At 33.4% G+C, this 21,013-nt stretch overlaps 1 protein-coding gene across 2 annotated transcripts; it reads left to right on the plus strand.

Moving 5' to 3' along the window:
* Nucleotides 1-1,008: 1,008 nt before the first annotated feature.
* Nucleotides 1,009-20,114, plus strand: LOC128218223 (BTB/POZ domain-containing protein 6-like). Of its 2 annotated transcripts, none has more exons than XM_052925868.1 (3): nt 1,009-1,069; nt 14,241-14,512; nt 14,841-20,114. In XM_052925868.1, the coding sequence occupies exons 2-3, from the start codon at nt 14,241-14,243 to the stop codon at nt 15,904-15,906; spliced, it is 1,338 nt and encodes a 445-aa protein (XP_052781828.1). In that variant the 5' UTR covers nt 1,009-1,069; the 3' UTR covers nt 15,907-20,114. The 2 variants fall into 2 exon arrangements, with proteins under 2 accessions (XP_052781828.1, XP_052781910.1); XM_052925950.1 differs by having other exon boundaries at nt 15,509-15,719.
* Nucleotides 20,115-21,013: the final 899 nt, after the last annotated feature.

The following is a 21,013-nucleotide window of genomic DNA, read 5'->3' on the forward strand; positions in this document are numbered from 1 at the left end:
CGAAATGTTGACTTCCGACGTAGCATTTATGACGTAAGTTATCACGTGGTAAACACACTGTTCACAAAGTATCAAAATAAACCTTGCAGATTTTAATCCAAGTGTGAAACTTCATTATTTTATCTTCCTGTTTCATCATCGTGCATCGTTTTATCATCAATGATAGTGAAACAAGAAAAACAGTTTATCTTTTCAGATAAAACATCTGAACTTCAAAGAAATGAATCTTCAAAGCATCATTTCAAATAATTGGCCTGCTTACTGATGATCTTTGAAATTGGTTGACAGAAAAAGTTCATATTCAGCCATTCAAATAATATTTTAGAATAGTATCAATTGTCATTTTATTTGTTCTTTCAATCTTACTTATACTTCGTATCGTATTTCAAAAAACATCGTCTTAAACAGACACAAACAAAGTAAAAGCATAATTATAAATATCCCCTAGCATTAACGTGTTTGTATAACCAGAACAATTTGCCAGCAACTAAACAATGTATTTAGATTAATTGGAATCATGTTTTCCATAAATATAACTATTTAGCGTGTGTATATTATGTACAAATGAGATATAACTCAAAAGTGTACAAAACACACAGTTTCTGCACATCGCCTACGTTTTTCATCTGTTAGTAAAATTGTCTTCAAATACTTTGTTTGTTTGACACGATCGTAAAGCGACATATCCTAAATACCAATCAATTAAAATTGAGCAATACTCTGACAATTCTTAAAAAAGAAGGATTTTTTTCTAAAACCCCATAAGATAATAGTAAAAAAGGACATTTAATGAGCAGTACCAACTTTTGTCGCATTTTATTTGATTCCTCATCGGCGTCGGATAGAACCAACATTTTCAGACTGTTTTTTTTTATAAAAATAAGCACTTTGTAGGTACTTTCCGTAGGATTTCGTACTTTCCGCGGAAAGAGCACTTTCCTCTAACTAGTCATACTCGACTTAAATTCAGTTGATTGTAACCTTTCATTGTATGAGTTATATCCCTTTGTACAAAGTTTGCCTTTTCCTGTAAACAATATTTTGTAGGCACTGTTTAGTGATTATTACGGTAAGTAGGGTGTAAAAAAATATTAACTGAGATCACATATTTGTAACGATAAGTATGGCCAATGTGGGTCGGGAGTGTTGATCGCAGCTATCTTAAAAAAAGATAATTGCATTTTTGTAACCAGGAAGTGAATTTAATCTACTATTTTCAATATTTTATTAAATAACTTTCTTATTTAAAAGGTTATCACCAAGAACCCAGATTACGTTGTTGATAGAGTAGTCTAAACATTTTGACTCAAAAACACAACAAAGTTATAATGTTGACATACTTTAAAAAACAAATATGAATGTTTACTATCCAAAATCTGATAAAATCTTCATTTGTGAAATTTGGTCAACTCCTTTTACCTCAAAACATGTCAAACAGAAAAAGATTGTTCCTTTTCAAAAGTTCCCGTTTTATTTAGTTTTACAAGGAACAATATATTTTTGAGGCTGATATCAGAATATAGCTGGGAAGAGCTGAAACTTATGCGGTTAACTTGTAGCCCAACCCATTTGTATGATTCGATTGTATGTGCTAATGGTATGTAATTCAATACTTTTGACAGAAAAGAACAATAGAACTTGATGAAACTAATAATATAGCTGATAACTGCCGGGATCGCTTATTTAGAAAAGCAGGGACCGCTTTAACCATGACTACTTATGGGTTTTCTTATCAATCTTGGGCAAGATCTTACTTATTGATATCTGCCGGTATCACTTGGATCGCTTTGTTGGGGGCCTTTATTATATAGATTATATAGACTGAGTCAATAAACAACCCATTTAGACAATTCCTTGAGCTTTCTAAAAAATTACATCTGAAGTTCTTATTTTAAACACCTACTTTATTTCTTTTACTTGCAACAATATTTTTAGGCATGCATTTAAAATAACGAATCATCCATAATTGTCATATTATAACAACCAATTAATAAATCTCTTTGCTTTCTAAACTTGGTTATTAATTAAAGCGCGAAGCACACAATTTATATAGAAAAGACAATTTATCACACCAAAACTTTATATAGTGATCAAGACATGTAAGTGTAAACAACAAGTCAACAACATTACTGTGTACTTCACACTCCATGTAGCCTTACTGTAAACAGTGCTAAACTTCAGTATATAATATACATGTTCATTATTTTAACAAATAATCAGTTATTGGACTTACTATAAAAATACGACACGATATAGGTAAACAAAAACTTACATATTTTTGATGGATATAAATCTATCTTTTATTTAAATTTATTAATGCTGTTAAGGTGTTGTATTTCTATGCATTTTTGTTTGTTTTTTTCTCATTTATTTTTTACACAAAGTACAAATCAATACACATACATTAAGGCAATAATGGCATAATAACAATTCTATGTGTGTGTGTGTGTGTGTTTTAGCACCCCCCCCCCCACACACACACGCTCACTCCTACACACAAACACACACGCATCCACTCACTGTGACATACACATTCTCTCAAGCTTTTTTCCCTAATGGAGTTTCGAAGCTAAGTATTGTAGTTAGTTATACATATTTAAAGGTGAGAAGGTAATAATAATCAATTATTGTAACATACTGAACCAAATACTGGTTATAATGAGTAATTCATGAAGTTATAATACGTTAAGCTAGAGAGCCAAATTTACTGTGACTATTATCTAAGGATCGAGGTTTAAAACTTGCCATTTGTTCTCATGTGTATCATATTTATAGTTTAACAGTGCGATTTGCAATTCAGTTCTGTTTCTCAATATCAAATACTGTTTGTATTTATAAGTTGAAAGTCGGTATAGTGTTTTTATATTTCATAGAAAAGAAATAAATGTCATTAACATAATTAAGAAATAACATCTCTGGCCCCAATTTCTCCCCAAGTCCCTTATTACACGATTAAGCAAAGCTCACTATTTTTGTTTTTTAATAATTTGCATAATATTTTTTTCTTTAATAAGCTTTTATACTTAAGATAGGAATTATCTTAATGGTAATCACAAGGAACCATTTGTCATTTATCAAAATTCAAATTAAGTATGTATTTTGACATTTTGAAATAAGCTACTTAAGTCAGTTAAGCTTAAGAAGTTTCGAGAAATTTGCACATGTCTGTGTATTTCCCATTTCCTTGAATACCTACACATGCTTTTTGTTTTGTCATCATAATATGTATTGATTTCGAAGCCAAATAGATATTAAGTTCGTCCCATAAAGGTTGTATCTTCTGACAGTCTTGAATCTTTTCAATTTGGCTCGTTAACGTCTTAATTTTAAAAATGACGTCAGACACGTATCCCGTGAATACTTCGGGAAAGTTTTTGACGTCACATCCGTTGTAACAATTGAGAAATAGCATGTTGCGTATCGCTACCATGCAACAGTTGCAATGGAAAAAAACACCGACGTCTGTCGTCATTTCGTGTGGAGCATCGTGCAGTGATTAAGTTTTACGTAAGTGCAGGAATGACTCCTACAGAAACGTTTAGATTTATGGAAAAAGGACCCCAATCAGGCCGGGTATAAGCTTATGGAATTTGACGTCCTTCGATATGAACGACGTCTGCAACATCCTCCATAAAGTCCAGACCTGGCTCCCATCGATTTTGCGTTGTTCCCTAGGTTAAAGGGTGAGCTTCCAGGCCGGAAGTTCGAATCGCTACAGGAACTTGCGCGGACCCATATCCGGGGATACGATCCGGTGTGGTTCAGATATGTTTTTGATAAGTTGGTAGAGAGACACCAAAAAGTGTGTGTGCGTGCGGCGAATATTTTGAAAAGGAGTAACGCTAAACGTTATTTTTGCTGTGCAAACAGCTCCGTGTTGTTCATGGTTATGTGCAATAGGGTGATGCTATTTTAGTGTATGTTGTTTGTTTCGTGTACAATTTGCAACACCACTTCCAAATAAATTTGTCTACTGTATTGTTGTATTATTTTGGTTTTAAAATAAACAGCTTCGATATCATAAGCAGAGTCCGGGAACTTTACGACTGACCCTCGTACTTAAATGTTCCACCCGGCATATACACATGCTCCCAAATGTCGATGTTGTATTGACAGAAGCCGATCTGCATCAGTTTTTCATGGGAAATCTAGTAAAATGGTAAATGGTATTTGCTACTTTAATCATTTATGAGTTACTTTGTTGGCTAATTTAAAAATTAAGTTTTAATGTGGAATCACAGTCGAATAATATATATTGCATTTGTATGAATCGTTAGTTCCCTTAACGCGTATAATTAAGGTTAGGTTATAGTTTCAAGTTTTAAGTTTATTCAATAAACTAATGTCATGCATGCATGGCAAAATGAGCATTGCAGTGAACATATTAAACACATAAAGGGTAAACACTTTAAAGATTATAAGTATCTTCCATGGCCGAGAGTGTAAGATAGGTTCATTCCGACCCGAGCGTAGTGTGTTTTGCTAAAACGAGGTTTACCGTGTTTCCGCGAAACACCCTGCGCGAGGGTCAGGATGAACCTATCTTGCACGAGCGGCTATGGTAGATGCTTTTTATCCCACCTCAGTTAAACAAAATTAAAAAAAAAAATGTATTTTTTGTTGGAACTCATTTGTGCTTAGTGAAAATAATTGCGTATGGATATGCTATAATTCGTGGTTGTCATGGATATTCGCGCAGTGTGTCACCATAAAACAGTTTTCACGCACCTTTCAAGAAATAATGTTTCACTCTCCTTAAAACTATTTAAAGACCGATTTGACTATTAACATACTCATTCGGTAAACCTCGTTTCCGCAAAACACACTACGCTCGGGACGGAATGAACCTATCTTACTATTTAAAGACCGATTTGACTATTAACATACTCTGAATGAGTATGTTAATATAGTCAAATCGGTCTTTAAATAGTTCTAAGGAGAGTGAAGCATTATTTCTTGAAAGGTGCGTGAAAACTGTTTTACTACTTTTTTTCAAGAATAACTGCTTCTGACTATATGTGTACTAGTATTTGAAACATGGTTGTCATTTGTGTTTTATTATCATGTACTAATAAAATGAAGAAATTGACTTCACGAGTTGTGTATTGTCTCAATCTATATAATAAAGGATCCGGCCAAAGCGGTCAAAGTGATACCGGCAGTTATCAAAACAATAAGCTATGATACCGACCTGGATAAAAAACAACGACAACTCAATAAGCAGTCATGGTTACAGCGGTTCTGGCTTTTCTGATTAAGTGATCTCGGCAGGTATCAGCTAATGTCTCGTCCACAGCATTCCTGGATTTTCTCATTAAAGTCGATACGGGCAGTAAATAAGCGAAAGTTCTGGGCACAGCGGTCTCGACTTTTTTTCCAAGTTATCCCGCTTTTTGTTTGTTTGAAGTCACGGCGTTCTCAAAGATTGTCCCGGTTAAATTAATCTAATAAAGAATCGTAACGTTTTGAAGCCGAACATAAATACAACATTATTGTGTAAAGAATACAAAAAGATACATTTTTAGGACAGAATATGTTCGTTCATAGTCCATGGAATACCATCCCCGACATACAATGTCTATGGTCATTTTCTGTAATAAGTTTTCGTTTTTTTTTCTAATAGGTTTAATTACATAATTTAACAATAACTATAGTGTTAAAATGCAATGACATTATGCGATTATAACATATGCAGTTAAATCATTTGTGTGTTTATAATATGTTTATTGAAAGGATTTTTCCATTTCAAATCATTTGTACCAACCCGGACATACCCGTGCAGAAATAACCAAGACATTCCTGAGAATTTCCTGGGAATTTCCTGAGAAAAAATCCTGAGAAAATCCCAGGAAATTCCTGGTTTCCTGGTCCCCAGGCACGGTATTGGAACAGAGATTTTCCAGGAACTCCAGGATTGAAATTTTATCAAAAAAATCCTGGGTCCAGGATTTTCTCAGGAATTACCCCGGATCTCAGGAAATTCCTGAGAATTTCTGGAGACCAGGAACTTCCTGAGAATTTCTTGGGACCAGGAAATTCCTGTGAAATTCTTGAGGACCAGGAATTTCTTTTGAGAGGGTTTTTTTTTTCTTGTCCAAGAAAAATACAGGACCATATTTTATCCATAGTGTCATTAAAAGTAAACCACAAGTTTAATTTCATTCCACTTCTTATTGATTTACTATTTACAAACAAACGATGATTTCAATTTTGTTATTCGCTGGGAAAGTTCCTTTGGCATATGATCTCAAGGCATAAGCCAGTCTCAATTTAGATGACACTTGTGTTCACACCAAACCTTTTGTGCACCATATCTGAAAAAAGTATGATATTTTTTATATTTTATAATTTCTTTAAATAGGCCACATCAGGTTAGAGCAATTGGTCAACGGTCATTGATAGATTCTACATTAAATTTCATGTATGTTATGTCCAATTCATTTTATGCAGATAAATGAAAGGTAATGACTTAAAACAAAGGTTTATACTACATAATTATTTACATAAAAAGGGTTCCTAGAATTCAATATTAACGATATTAATGCTCAAACTTTGATAGTGATAAACTGCATTTAACATGCTTTCATAAACTTTCAATTTGCAATTGCCTTAAAGTGTTGTCCTAATATGCTTATTGCCATGATCTATAATAGCTACGTAATTACATCAGGAATGTAATGGTTATTATATAATTAAAAGTTCTACTTTATGCTTCACATTTATATTTATAAAAAATAAAATAAAGTTTAAAAACTAAAATAAATTATAGATATTCATCAACCTACCATGTGGTTGAGCAGGGATTGCCATTAATGTTCTTTAGCTTTCCAACTTTCCCATCAAAACTTGTTTGGTCACAGGATCCTCATCTTTATACCACAGACACAACATTGGTCATCTATAGTATCAAAACAATAAGATAATGCACATACGTGCACACCCACATGATCATCAATGATAAAGTAATGATTATATATAAGCTCAATTGTAAAATTGTAAAACTAATATAAAGAAGAGAATATAAAGTTAAATGCAGCTTATACTTTCATGTAATAGCACCTGTGCATATATATTTATATAATTACACACAATGTTTTACAGTCATGAGGCTTCAGAACATCTCAACATTGTGTTAATGGATGTAAAAGAGAGCATAACACAGATTATGTTTAAACAAGCTGTCAGATAAAGAATTGCAAACACATTAACTTAATCACTTACCATATTGTATTTATGTTCTTTGTTTAAAAGTTACATGTTGAAACTGTTTTTACCTTTTAAATGATTAGAAAAAAGATTCATCCATCCAAAATATGAAAAGCTTCAGAAACCACCATGTTTACTTTCTTTTTTACACACATTCACTTTTTATTTTGTCACGGTAACGTATCGTTACAACAGACATGTAATAACATATACAGGCAATTGGGTAAACAACATGACGGAAAATAACAATTGAGGCAATTTTACCACCGGGTTCAGTGACAAATCGCTAACAGGCATGATAAAGGAAATCAATGTAATACAAAGTTTTACAGCTTAAGAAGTTTGCATGTATACTACTCGTTGATCTGCTAACGTTGATCTAAAACAAGTCCCTTAAACTTGCGTAGGGATATTTTATGAATGGAAATTCGCCTCGTTTCATTGGCTAACGGTACAAAAAGCACGTGCAGAAATTTATGAATGGTGTAAATTGCTACAAATTTAATATGAGATGATATAGATTTAACTAGTTATGAATAATGGACTTTGTTGAGATAATGATCGCTGCATGATTTGGAATATAAGCCTGGAGTTAAGAAGAAGTAGAGTAATTAATAATTGATATTTCACGTGATTCATCAAATATCTGGTGAACTTTGACAGATTACGAGAGTTTTTTTATTACTTGTACTTAGGAGCTCGCTAGACTTTATCATATTTGGATGCTGCCAATAATATCGTGAAATGAAGATTTTTCTTTGAACCTGGAAAATTTTGCACGTTAATATGTAATGGTAGCTGTCGCCAATGTCTGACTGACAGAGCGGACACCGCCTGTGCCCGTATTCTATTCCTTGCCATGCTAAAGTTTCAACTGGAAATTTAAAGTTACATGATCTAAGTTTGTATAAATTTAAAGCATGATTAAGTGGAATGATAGTTAAATATTTCTCTAGTGTAATCGTTTGCTTAAAGCTATTATAAAACATTCCTTTATTAGACGATCTCATTTTTTCGTGCCAAAATTGTAAGTACTGGTCTTTTAATATTTTCGTTATACTATAACTTGTGAACTTAACATTTACGTTTATTTGATTTTCGAACAAATTTGAATTACCAGTGGAGTCAAAAATATACTTTATATAATTAAGCCATTTAAAATTTAGGTTAGTTTGTCGCATCGAGCGGTAAACAATTGATGCATATAAGTCCTCAAATAGTACTAGTTTGCTCCAATTGATAAGCAATCACTCTTTTTTGAATTGTAATTTTAATCGGTTCTCTGCCAAGCTCGCCATATAACATATACTGCAGGTGAACTCAATAGTATGATCAAATAGTTTAAGTTAGAGATCAATTGGTAAGTCAAGTTTATTAATTCATCTGTATAGGAAATGAAGAGCCTTTTTTTTGCTTGTTGGGCTAAATGTTCTTTGGCTTTATTAAATTTCCCAGTTGGGCTAAATACCATAATTCCTAAATACTTATAGTTATCAACGATTTCTAGTTCTTCGTTGTTCAGTGTAAATCTATAATGTCTCCACGATCTTCTGTTCGTACAATTGTATCATCGGCGTACAACAGGACAAGAATATTTAAATAGTTCGTTAAATCTTCTATTAAATACTCAATCGTTACTCCATCATTATTTCTAGTATCCAGAAATTCGTACAAATCATTTAGGTAATAGGAGAAAAGTATTGGAGAAAGATTTTCTCCTTGGCGTAAGCCTACAAGAAAATGTTGCGGAGCTATTTCCATTTAGTTGAACACAAGATTTGATGTTCGAGTACATATTTCGCACAATTCTAAGAATCTTGCCATCTATGCCCATTGAAATTAATTTTTGGAATAATTCAATTCTAGGGATGAAGTCAAAACAACGTTTGAAATCGACGTACCCTACAAAGAGCTTTTGTTTCTGTAATCTTCATAATTCGGTTAAAAAGTGTAAGGTAAAATATGGTCCGAGGTGGAATGATTTTTCCGGAAACCTGCTTGATTTTCAGAAATAATTCTGTACTTATCCGAGAATTTAGTTAACCGTTCGTTAAGCACAGCTGTAAATAATTTTTCTAAGCAACTTAAAATTGTTATCGGACGATAATTTTCAGGGGATTTTGTTGATCCCTTTTGCTTGTAAATTGGTATAATGTAACCTTCTGCCCATGATTTCGGAAAAAATCCGGTATTAAGAATGCAATTAAAAAATTGTACGTATATAGGTAAAAGTATTTGTTTAATTGACTTTATATATTCGTTACATTTATTATCAGATGCTAGAAGCTTTGCCATTATTGCATTTATTAATCATCTTTTCGATTTCTAAGGAAGTTAAAGGTGAATTTAGTGTCTCTTCGTCATTATCAATATTAATGGTTATGATATTTGTGTTTTCGGCACCTTAAGTGGTGTTAAGATTTTTGAAAAAAATCTTGAAAATCCTCAATACTAGGAGTTTCGCCATTTACTTTCTTTTCAATGTTTTTAAGGTAAGACCAGTATGTTTTTGGCTGGGATTTCAGCATATTCCTTAAGGTTTTGGCCTTATTAAATTTGTATTGCCTAACATAGAAATTCATCGTACGTTTATAATCTTTACTTTTACGGTTGAGTAACATTCTATTATTCTCCGATTTATATCAATATTATATTGCCTTTTTGCTCGGTTGTAAACAACTCGTTTGTTCCTACACTGAGGCCCGATCCAGGGTTTGTTAGTCTTAGCCGTATAATAATTGCTATTATTATTATTATTATTATTAGAGCTTTTACGTTTGGCGGCAAAAGTATTTGTGCCTGCTTCGCTAAAAAGATCGGCGAATGTGCTTGCTATGCTATCTGTAATATTTTGCTTTTCTTCACTGTTTTCAAACGGATCTAGTTGTGATTGCAAAAGTTCTATTTTTCCGTTATTCATTTTATTTACAAATTTGCGTGTGTTTTCTTCATTCCACGTATGTTTTTGATTAGAGGATATAATTTTATCACCAGGCTGGTTATTTGCAGCAGTATATAGTGCCACAGTTAAAGATACTAGTGCATGACCATCGGAATAAAGTGGGTCTAAATCATGTATTTCAAATTGGAATATGTTTTCCAAAAAAAGAGGCGAGCTTATGAAGTAATCTATAACGGAATTTGGCGTATAGGTACTTTTGCCTATGCCCTTATCCCTTCCAAACCTACCATTTAAGATGAATAAAATTATTTTTGCATATTTGCAAAAAAGTTGTACCGATTGTGTTCATTTTGGTATCAACAGATGAGCGATTCAGCGTTTACTTATTTAAATCAAGTCTTCGTACTTGATTAAAATAATCTAAGATTTTGTTAAAATCATCGCTTTCAACAAAATCCTTTGCTTTTGAAGTGTGACCATTAGTGTCACCACATAGCATAACATTGTCATGGTTATTACACATATCAATAATTTCATTTTCAAAAATAAGCATTTCATCATGGCTCCATATATTTGAATTTCCTACACAAATGAATGAACCTGATGCTGATTGGCTCAGATAAATCTCTGCCGGAAGCTTTCTGCCTGACCTTTCAATGGGCTGATAAGCCCAAGATGTGAAACACCTGGACTCTTGAAGAGTGAAAAAATTCTTGAACACGAGCAATAATAAACCTTTCAACAGTATACTTTCTGTTCATTTTAATATAAATGTTAATTGTCATAAATGTATGAAAGAACAAAATATATCATGATTTTATTTAAGAATAATACAATAAAAAACAGTTACATGTAATAAATTTTATAAATATATATATTATAGTTTGAAATGATTTTGACAGTATTCTAAATTAGTTATTAGTTATATATTAATATTAATTGTCTTCATTAGAATGAAGATTAACTTATTCTGAACAAAACCTTCTTTTTGAATTATGCCTAGATGCAGGAAAAACAGAAATTTAACTTTTGAATGTTTCCTAGCTACCAGGATAAACAAGGAATTTTGTTTTGATGCTGAAGTTTTGAGAATATAACTAAATTCCTGACTTTCAGGATAGTTTGAATGTAAAATTCCTGGTGTTGACTGATAAATTCCAGGTTATCTTATTTGCTAAATGAAAAGTCCAGGAGTATCTTGGAATTGTCCTGGTCCTTGTCTCTGGGTAACTAAAAATTCCTGGCGTGCCTGGAATACCAGGATACCTGCTCCAGGAATCATGAGATTATCAGGAAATTCCCAGGATTTTGGGAAGACCAGGATAAATTTCTGCACAGGCTTTAAATAAATGCAAGGATAAATCCGATATCGAACTTTGGGTCCTGGGTCCGGGAACTAGTTGGTTGAGACAGATAAACGCTGAAATATCTTTCCGCTGGGTATCCTTAGCGCTAGGATCTTGACCAGGAAAACTGAAAGTCGCCAAAATAAAAATTGTCAAATTATCTGTAGCGGATATTTATATGGACTACACTCTAACATTGACTTTCTTTTTCATCAAGCGCTTTAAAGCTGCACTCTCACAGATTGAACGTTTTGACAACTTTTTTTTTTTTTCTCTTGGAACGAGCCAATTTTTGCGAAAATGCATGGAAACCAGTTTTATAACACTGCTGACAAAAAAATGAATCGCAGATTTTTACATTTAAGTTTGAAAAATGATGTTTTAAGTAACGGTTTAAGCCATAACACATTAAGTTTCGAACGGAAATATGATAATCTATGATCTGATTTTTTGTCAGCAATCTTATATCATTGGTTTGCAGATATTTATGCAAACTCTTGCTCTTTCCTAGACAAAAAATAAAAAAGTTGTAAAAATGGTAAATCTGTGAGAGTGCAGCCTTAAAGCAAGACTCTTAATTATATGTTTCAGGTCAAAATGAAATGAAAATGACCTCATTCAATCATGGGTATAAAGATGATAACAATGACAACGTTGATGCTAATTCAAACACTGTACAGATTGAATCACCAGCAAATATAACTCAGTGTCTGACACATTTATTCTGGGTTACCGGATATTTGGGCTCCCGGAGTTTCATTTCCGAAATCTATCATAAGATTCCAGGTTCATATCTTTACTACTATAAATAGTTTTTAAAACTACATGCTGGAAAAATCTCGAGGAAAACTACAGATGATCTGATTCAATAATTTTATAATGATTTATCTTGTTGTCTTCTCCCCTTCCAAATATTGCATGATGCTCATAATATTGCTGTTAAGTCGAGGACAAATATAGTTTAATGATCAATTCTGACTCTGATAAACAATATTTTAATGAATGTTCGAGTAAAACAGGACTTCTGCACATTCTATTTTTTCGGTAAACCAAAGCATCCATGTCAAAATCCAATATAAACCAGCGGTGTTTACATGTACAAGATGGCTCATAACTTTGGCTTAAATAAATTTTGAGCTTTGCTCCATAGTCGAGTGAAACCAACAAACAAGCGTGGCGTCTATACATTTGTTCCATATAAAAAGAAATGGCGATTTTTAAAAAAGCGCATTCTGAAAGCTAGCGAAAATATGTTTACATTATTTACCTTCACACAGTTGATGCAAAACTCATTTTACATTTACGTATATGCAGGTTTTGTAAGAATAATATCATTATTTATAAAGGTACAGCATGAAAACAAATCACCGCAGCAGTAGTTTTACACAAATAGTGCGTTTGAAATTGAATGAACACTTCACTAATTGTACTGTTTTGTTATATACAGAACGTCACACCACCTTATTTTATAGTTTTATACATTGTTACACAGTGAGAAGTTGACTTTGGGGACAGATAGATGTTTGAGCACCAGCAGTCTATGCGAAAGACCAAGATTGTTTACAGGGGTCATCGGGTTAAAAGTCAAGGCCACAGTGACCTTTTATGGTAAAAGGAGTTTAAAGCTTGTCCGAGTGATAACTTAACAATGCCTAGACATATGGTCATCAAATATGGCTTGGTCTGACCAGTAGATGACCCCTTTGGATTTTAGGGGTCATCGAAACAAAGGACAAGGTCACAGTGACCTTGTATAAAAGGTTGTCCGAGTGATAACTCGACAATGCCAGTGCACCCATGGCCCTCAAACTTGCATTGACAGTTGGGCCTGATCAGTAGATCACCTCGATAGATTTTGGTGGTCATTGGGCCAAAGGTCACAGTGACCTTTAATGCGAAAAGGTTTACAAAGCTTCTGCCAGTGATATCTGAACAATGCCTGGACCTATGATCATCAAACTTAAAACGAAGGCTGGGCCTGACCAGTATATGACCCTATTGATTTAAGGACTCATTGGGTCAAAAGTCAAGGTCACAGTGACCTTGAATGCGAACATGTGGTTCGAGTGATAACTCGACAATGCCTGCACCCATATGGCCCTCAAACTTGACTTTGGGATTGGGCCTGACCTGTAGATGACCCCTGTTGATGTGTGTGATAACTTGATAAAGCCTGTACCCATTTCACTCAAACTTGACATTTAGGTTTTGGGTGACCAGTTCATGACTCTTATGTTTTTAAGGTCATAGACTCAAAGGTCATGGTCATAACTCATTTCATCATTAAAATTGTGTCATATTTACTTTTTCCCTGCTGCTAAGAAGATACATTTTTACCTGCAAATATCAGTCATTATCATTATCTGAACATGATTAAAAACTTTACCTACTTTCCTCACACTTTAAATGGTCATATTCTCAAAACTGCCTCAAAGGCATCCAATGTCAATGACAAATCAGCTGTCATTTCGGTCCATGCAAATTTCATTCAGTTGTCCAAATAATCCTGACAACATGGCACTCAGGGGGGGGGGGCATAACAAATCTTGTTATGTTATAATTTTAATGTTTAAATGGTATACCGGTGGTAGTTACTCTTGATGTGACATTTTGAATTATTATATTGAACAAGCTATATAGTGACATATTTGAATTTAGAGCTGTAAATTATCAACGAAGTATTTATATTGTAAATGCATTTACATTAGAGGTCATTCAAACCAGGGTCCCTTAAGCTCGATTTAAAAAAGAAACGATTGCAATATAATTATTTTATTTTCTTACAGATGGCGCACAGTGACAAAAACGACAATACTGCAGTTTGCTGGCAGTACTCAGATGAGTTTTCAGAGACAAATCTTCACTTACTTGAAAACGACATTCTCAGTGACATATCATTCGCTGCTGGAGAGGAAAAAACGATAATCCGTGCCCACAAGATGATCCTAGCCAGCAGGAGCCCTGTTTTCTTTGCAATGTTTTGCGGGTTACTTAAAGAAACTTCAACTGTAGTGGACATACCTGATATCAAACCTGATATCTTTACACTATTTTTGAAGTATGTATATCTTTTGTATCCTTACTCGGATTATTTTGCAAACTTTTATGCCAGTTATGTCATTCAAATGAAAAAATATATATTTATGTGAGTGTCATCTGTTTGCATAGGCGAACAGTTTAATTTTTTTTTTTATAAAATCAGACCTATCTTTTTTAAATAAATCTGTGTTAAACAAAATAGTTAAAAATCAAAATAAACCTGCTAGAAACATGTCAATATGGACAATTATGGTTTAAGTTGACAACTTACAGTATACTTTATATTGTTTTGTTAACTATTCAGTTATGTCACTGTTTTTCTTAGATTGAAAAGGAATATTTTACAGGTATTTATATACAAGATCATGTGACACGAATGAAAACACAGTGACATCTTTGCTGTACTGTGCGAAGAAATATGATGTTCCGTCACTGCAAAAGATCTGTAGGGATTTCCTCAGAAAAGCCATAAATCCTGTGAATGTGTGTACCGTTCTAGAGGAGTCATTACTCTTTCAAGAAGACCAACTTAAAGAGGAGTGTATTAGTTTTATTTCTCAGAATACAATCGCCGTGCTCAAGACAAGATCATTTAAAAACCTTTCGTCGAATGCCGTTAAACTACTTCTTAAAGACGATGCACTGAACTGCAAGGAAATCCATATTTATTCTGCATTGAAGGAATGGGGTGTATGTGCTTGCCATCGAAAGGGAAAAATTATTCCGTCTGCTGAAAGTATACGTGACGAAATCGGTGATCTGATCAAATTGATTCGATTTCCAACAATGAGTGTGGAAGATTTTTCTAAATATGTTGCGAAAGACTTAGTTTTAACACCAGAGGAAAAGCTGGCTTCCTATCAAGACATTGTTCTTGGCGAAAAGGTATCTGGATATCCAAACACACCTAGACAAGAACCTACGACTCTGTGTAGGGTTATGAGATTCCGTTCCATCACAACTCGGAACAGGTCAAAAGAATTCCAATATGATTGCATTGGTTTTACTGTTTCAGGAACATGTACACTTGGTGGAGCGATGTTCTTTCGCCCAGCTACTTCAGGGATGGTCACTGGCAAGTTAATTGTGAGAGAAAATAAAGATAAAGTGTTACTTGCATCAGATGTATCCATTGACTTTAAAATAGGAATGACCACGTTCGACCATTTATTCTCACCAATACTATTGGAACCTGGGAAAATATACTACATTTTGCATAAAGGTAAAATGACTGGCCAGTGTGTAAAATCATACTGTGGAACAGATCCAGAACCAGCTGTTGATGCAGGTAATGTTCGAATACAGTTTAAAAATGTCAATTACAGCACAAACAATACGACAGTGTCTACTGGCGAGTTCTTAGGACTGTTTATCGGAGTGAAAGCTAAATCAGGTTTAGGTACTCTGAATTGAATTCCTTCGTCTTCAGAAAGAGTTTGGATCCCTAATCATAGCAGTACTTTGGGTTTACCTATTAATTTATTATCATTTGTTTTATTCTTAAAGGGACTGTACACCAAAACGTTCTTTTCTGTAACGAATCTTAGGACAATTATTTAATAAAATGTTTTACTCTTTAATATCATAATTGTAAAAAAATACCAAAATGTAAGAAGAAAAAAAAAAAAATCGGGGGCCAGATTCGAAAAGGGGTCGACAAAATTGCAGTGCAGTGTTGTATCCACTGTGCTACGAAGGCTTACTCTAAACGGTTGTAATATTTAAGCTATATACCTAACTTGGTAATATCACGTGATAACATCGACTAGCCAATCACGCATAAGGAATGGATTCTACTAGGTGTACATACCTAGTAATCTTTATAAATGGAAAAATACGAAAAAACTGCGAAAAATAAATAAATTGTAAACTATGCATTGTACACATCAAAACCAAGTTTATGTCAGTTTTCGACAATTTTCTTTTTTTTTCACTATTTTATCATACGGTTTACAGCCCCTTTAAGTTTTCTTCAAGTTGATGCATACTTTGATAAGATTTACCATTAACGGTTTTACCGGTTTGACTTAATTCGGGATTATTAGGATAAAAGTGAGGATGCGCACACACACAAACTTTTAACTCCGAGTAAAGTAACGTTTTAGACCGTTCCAGGGCGATACCTAACAATCCTTGATGTTAACACCCCTTATTTTATATATTATATAGGTAGTGTGTTGTTTGTAGAGTTTTGTGTTGTTGTGCCATGTTTTTGGTTTGTGATATTTTGTTTTTGTGTTATATGTCTTTGGCATTGACCCTGTGCCATTAAACGGTGTTTTTGTTTAAACCTTTGACTTAACTGCACTTGTTTCTGTATTTCATTTCACAAATATGTTGACAATTAATTCACATTGTGGTTAAAGCCAAAGTGTTGATTTGTATTTAAAAAAAAAAAACATTGATGAAAGAAAAAAAACACCTAGTTGATACTAATATTATGAACGTTCCTTCTGTCATAATTTTAAGAATTTACATGTTTTTAAGGGTAAGATTAAAGTTACGTGACTCTTAAAGGTGAAAATTGTAATTTTGGTATCTTACTTAACTTGTTTCTGTTTTTAACGTTACGGATGTTTGAATAGTGAACTTTTTAAATAATCAAAAGATTATTTGTTTCAGGGAATCACAATTTTAAATTCAATAAATTTGTTTATCAAAAATTACGATTTTCGATCAATTTTGGTAATTGAACTTGTGCTTTTATAACAGTTTGTCTGTTAAAATCTTTTCAAATACTGCCTTATTTGTGTATGTGCTATATTAATTTCCCACCGAAAGGCAAAGTCGGTAAAGTAATGGCAAGCGTGTGTGTGCGCGCGTGTCAGGGCAATCATGTCCGTAGCATAACGTGAATAGTCTTTTGAGGTATTGACTTTAAACTTCATATACAGATAGATCTGTTAATTTTCTAATTTATATTTTGTCCGGAGCATAACTCAAAAAGTCTTTGAGGGATAATCTTTAAACTTCAAATATAGATAAATCTTATTGAGGAGAAGTGCAGTGCCCGGGAACCATAAGTTAAAATCTGTCTGTAGTATGCTATTTATTGTCCTTTGTTAATTTCCATACTTATTATTTGACCGGAGCATAACTTATATATTCTATATTCTATAAGGGAGATGTGCAGGACGCAGGTACCATAATGTAGCTGTAGTTTTTTTAGCAAAGGCCCTTTGTTAGTTTTCATTCTATATCTGGCTTCAGTATTTTTATTCATCTTCATACACATTGTTTTCTCCGGATCATAACGCAAAAAGTGTTTAGGTATTGTCTTTAAACTTCGTATACAGATATAACTCATTAAGCAAAAGGTCACTACAAATGAACAATAACTTTGGCTGCAGTATTGTTCTAGTTATTTCCCTTTCTTAAATTCCTTACTTACTTTTTGACCTGATGAACTTGAAAAGGCTTTGAGGTATTGACCTCAGACTTCATGTGCACATCTCGTTAAGGAATGGTTCAGTATGCTTTATGCATTGCTCCTTGTTATCTTACATACACATTTGTTTGTCCGGATCATAGCTTAAAGAGTGTTTGAGGTATTGACTTCAGTCTTCATTTATAAATTATCTCATTGAGGAGAAATGCTGTTAAGCAAAGAAAACATTGGTTCTGGGTTCATATTGTTTAAGATTATGCCCCTGGTTATTTTTTTTATACCTGCTTAGCATATTTTTAAAAGTCATGTATTTACTTCAAACTTGCTATACCGATAGATCGAATTTAGAAGGAGTGCAGTGCATAGAAACCACAACTCTGGCTGCAGTATTTTTTTGTATTAATTATTGCCCTCTGTTTATTCATACTAATACTTGTCCGGATCCTAACTCAACATGTCTTTGCGGTATTTTGACCTTTTTATACAGATAGATCTCATAAAGGAGGAGTGCTTGCTTGATTGTATGAGTGATTGCCCTTTTCCTTTACATAACTATTTTTTGGTCCGGAGCATAACTTGTATGTCTTTGAGGTAATGCCTTCAAACTTCATAAACTCACGTGACACGAATGAAACTCTGGCTGATGGTGTTTAAGATAATGACTTTAAACTTCTGATACAGATAGATCAGATCGATAGGAGAATTACAGTGCAAAGAAATCATGAATGTAGCTGCAGAAGATTTTAGCTCGACTATTAAAAGAATAAGGAGAGCTATCCTAGTCGCCCGAGCGTCGGCGTCGGCGTAACCACTTATGTTAAAGTTTGCGTACCACCTGAAATATTTCCAAAGTCCATTGACATATGGCTTTGAAACTTTGCACACTTGTTCACCATCATGCCCCCCAGCCTGTACACAGGAGGAGGTAACTCTATCAAACATTTTGACAAAATTATGCCTCTTTTTCTACTTAGAATTTACCTTAAAGTTTGCGTACCACCTCAAATATTTTTAAAGTCCATTGACTTCTGGCTTTGAAACTTTGCACACTTGTTTACCATCATGCCCCCAGCCTGTACACAGTAGGAGGTAACTCTATCAAGAATTTTGACAAAATTATGCCCCTTTTTCGACTTAGAATTTACGTTAAAGTTTGCGTACCACCTCAAATAATTTCCAATTCAATTTATATAAATATCTCAGCACATCATGTATTGCATTGAAATCAAATCTAACGGTGATCCATGCATGTTTCGCCAAAACTTTTCAATCCATACACCGAAAAGCAGCGGAATAGTCGAGCGCGCTGTCTCTGTGACAGCTCTTGTAAGTAATTGCTCTTTATGAATTTTCATACTGATTTTTGTCCGGAGCATAACTTGATAAGATTTTAAATTATTGTAGATTATGCTTTCTACTGTGAACAATAATATGTTTTAAGCAAAACATGTCGTATAATATCCATAACATATTATACGTTACTTAAACATGTGTGTTTCTCATTCCAAATAACCCATGGGTTTTTGTAAAACGTTCTTAAGTGTGAATTGTACGCCTTTTTTAATGTTGGGCTAGCTGGAAACCCTTTGAGCATTAAAATAGCAATACTTAAACTTATTGTTTTCATGGTTAATATTTTAGCTGCAACTTATTCATTTCTTTTCATGAATGTTATACAAATTCAATTTATTAAAAATGATGAAACAAATGTAATGAACATACATAATAAAAGAAAATATATGTTTGTAGCAGTTATACCTCCTGATACTATAAACGCAGGTGATTAATGTTGTATCATGTAAATTGTACTCTTGGCAACTAACCAGATATGATATTTTGTCTGTAAATCTTGTATTTGGTGATTTATAGATTTTTTCCGAGTACTCGAGTAGTGATTTGGTACTCGAGTTCTCGGACGTTCGATCGAGTACTCGAGTACTCGGGTACTCGTTGCCATCCCTAGTTGTATGACAATGACATCAATATTGTTTTGTACTCATGTTGATATGTTTAAAATATGCTTAGATTGTTTAATGTCATTCAGCTTATTTTTGCTTTCGGTAATTTAAATTTCGGAGCATATATCAAAGCATTAATATATTTCAGAAGTGTTGCATTTATTAAGGCGAAAATGTCATGAAATGCTATAATATATTAATATTGTATTAATAAAAATATCAGTAAAACATGATAATTATTATAACACATAAAAATAAGATTCGTGTCTAAATTCAAATCGGAATGTTGCATTTTATAACAGTAATCTGTAATTTGTCCTTTTCGTCGAACCATATCAAATAAAAACAAAACATTGAGGCATCTTTATGAACATTTTCTAGTATTGTGACGAATTTTTCATATAATTCCCCCCGTTTACAAATGTGAAATAATTGCAATCTCTTCATTTTCTTAATCGCGTGAACAACTTTGACAACACAAGGAGATAGTTGTTTAAGCAAAAGCGCAATGCAACTATTCACCATGAGATTAAGTCATATTACTATAATACCGAACTTAATCAAAAGAGCGGTTTCCGCTATAACAGTTAGCCCATATAAAGAGATGGAAACATTCAAGCTCTTCCTACAGAAAGTTAACTTGGTTCTTAAAACATAGCATTGAAAGAATCTGCAGAATTCTAGACACCGAAACGTTCAAAGCGCTCAAAGCTAACTTACTTGTTCACTGAAGTAAAGCATCCCCGAAAATGTAGGTATTGTCAATTCGCCACGAGAAGGCAGGGATAATATCTAAAAGGAAACTCTTAGCACGTTTACATATATTGTTTGTTTAATATCGATTTATTAATGGTTACATGTAACAGAGTATTGGTACTTGGACTAAAGCATTGATTGAAATTATCAGATTCGAGACGTATCGAAAGTGGGCGTGTACCTGTAGTGTCTTTTGTGTTATAAGGGCTTTTTAATATATCAAATATATTAAGTTAACAGTTATTGTCTAGCTTTGTCGTCGTCAAAATTGTCGTCATAAATGTCGGCCGTACCTACCATACGTTTAAGATAATGACATGAAACTTCAAGTGATATTGGCATTATCAGTAATACATAAGCCTTTTACAACAATATTTAAATGTGCGGAGCGCTCAAAGCTAGCTTACTTGTTCACTTA

The sequence above is a fragment of the Mya arenaria genome, chromosome 1 (genome assembly GCF_026914265.1).
Source record: "Mya arenaria isolate MELC-2E11 chromosome 1, ASM2691426v1".
Taxonomy (NCBI): domain Eukaryota; kingdom Metazoa; phylum Mollusca; class Bivalvia; order Myida; family Myidae; genus Mya; species Mya arenaria.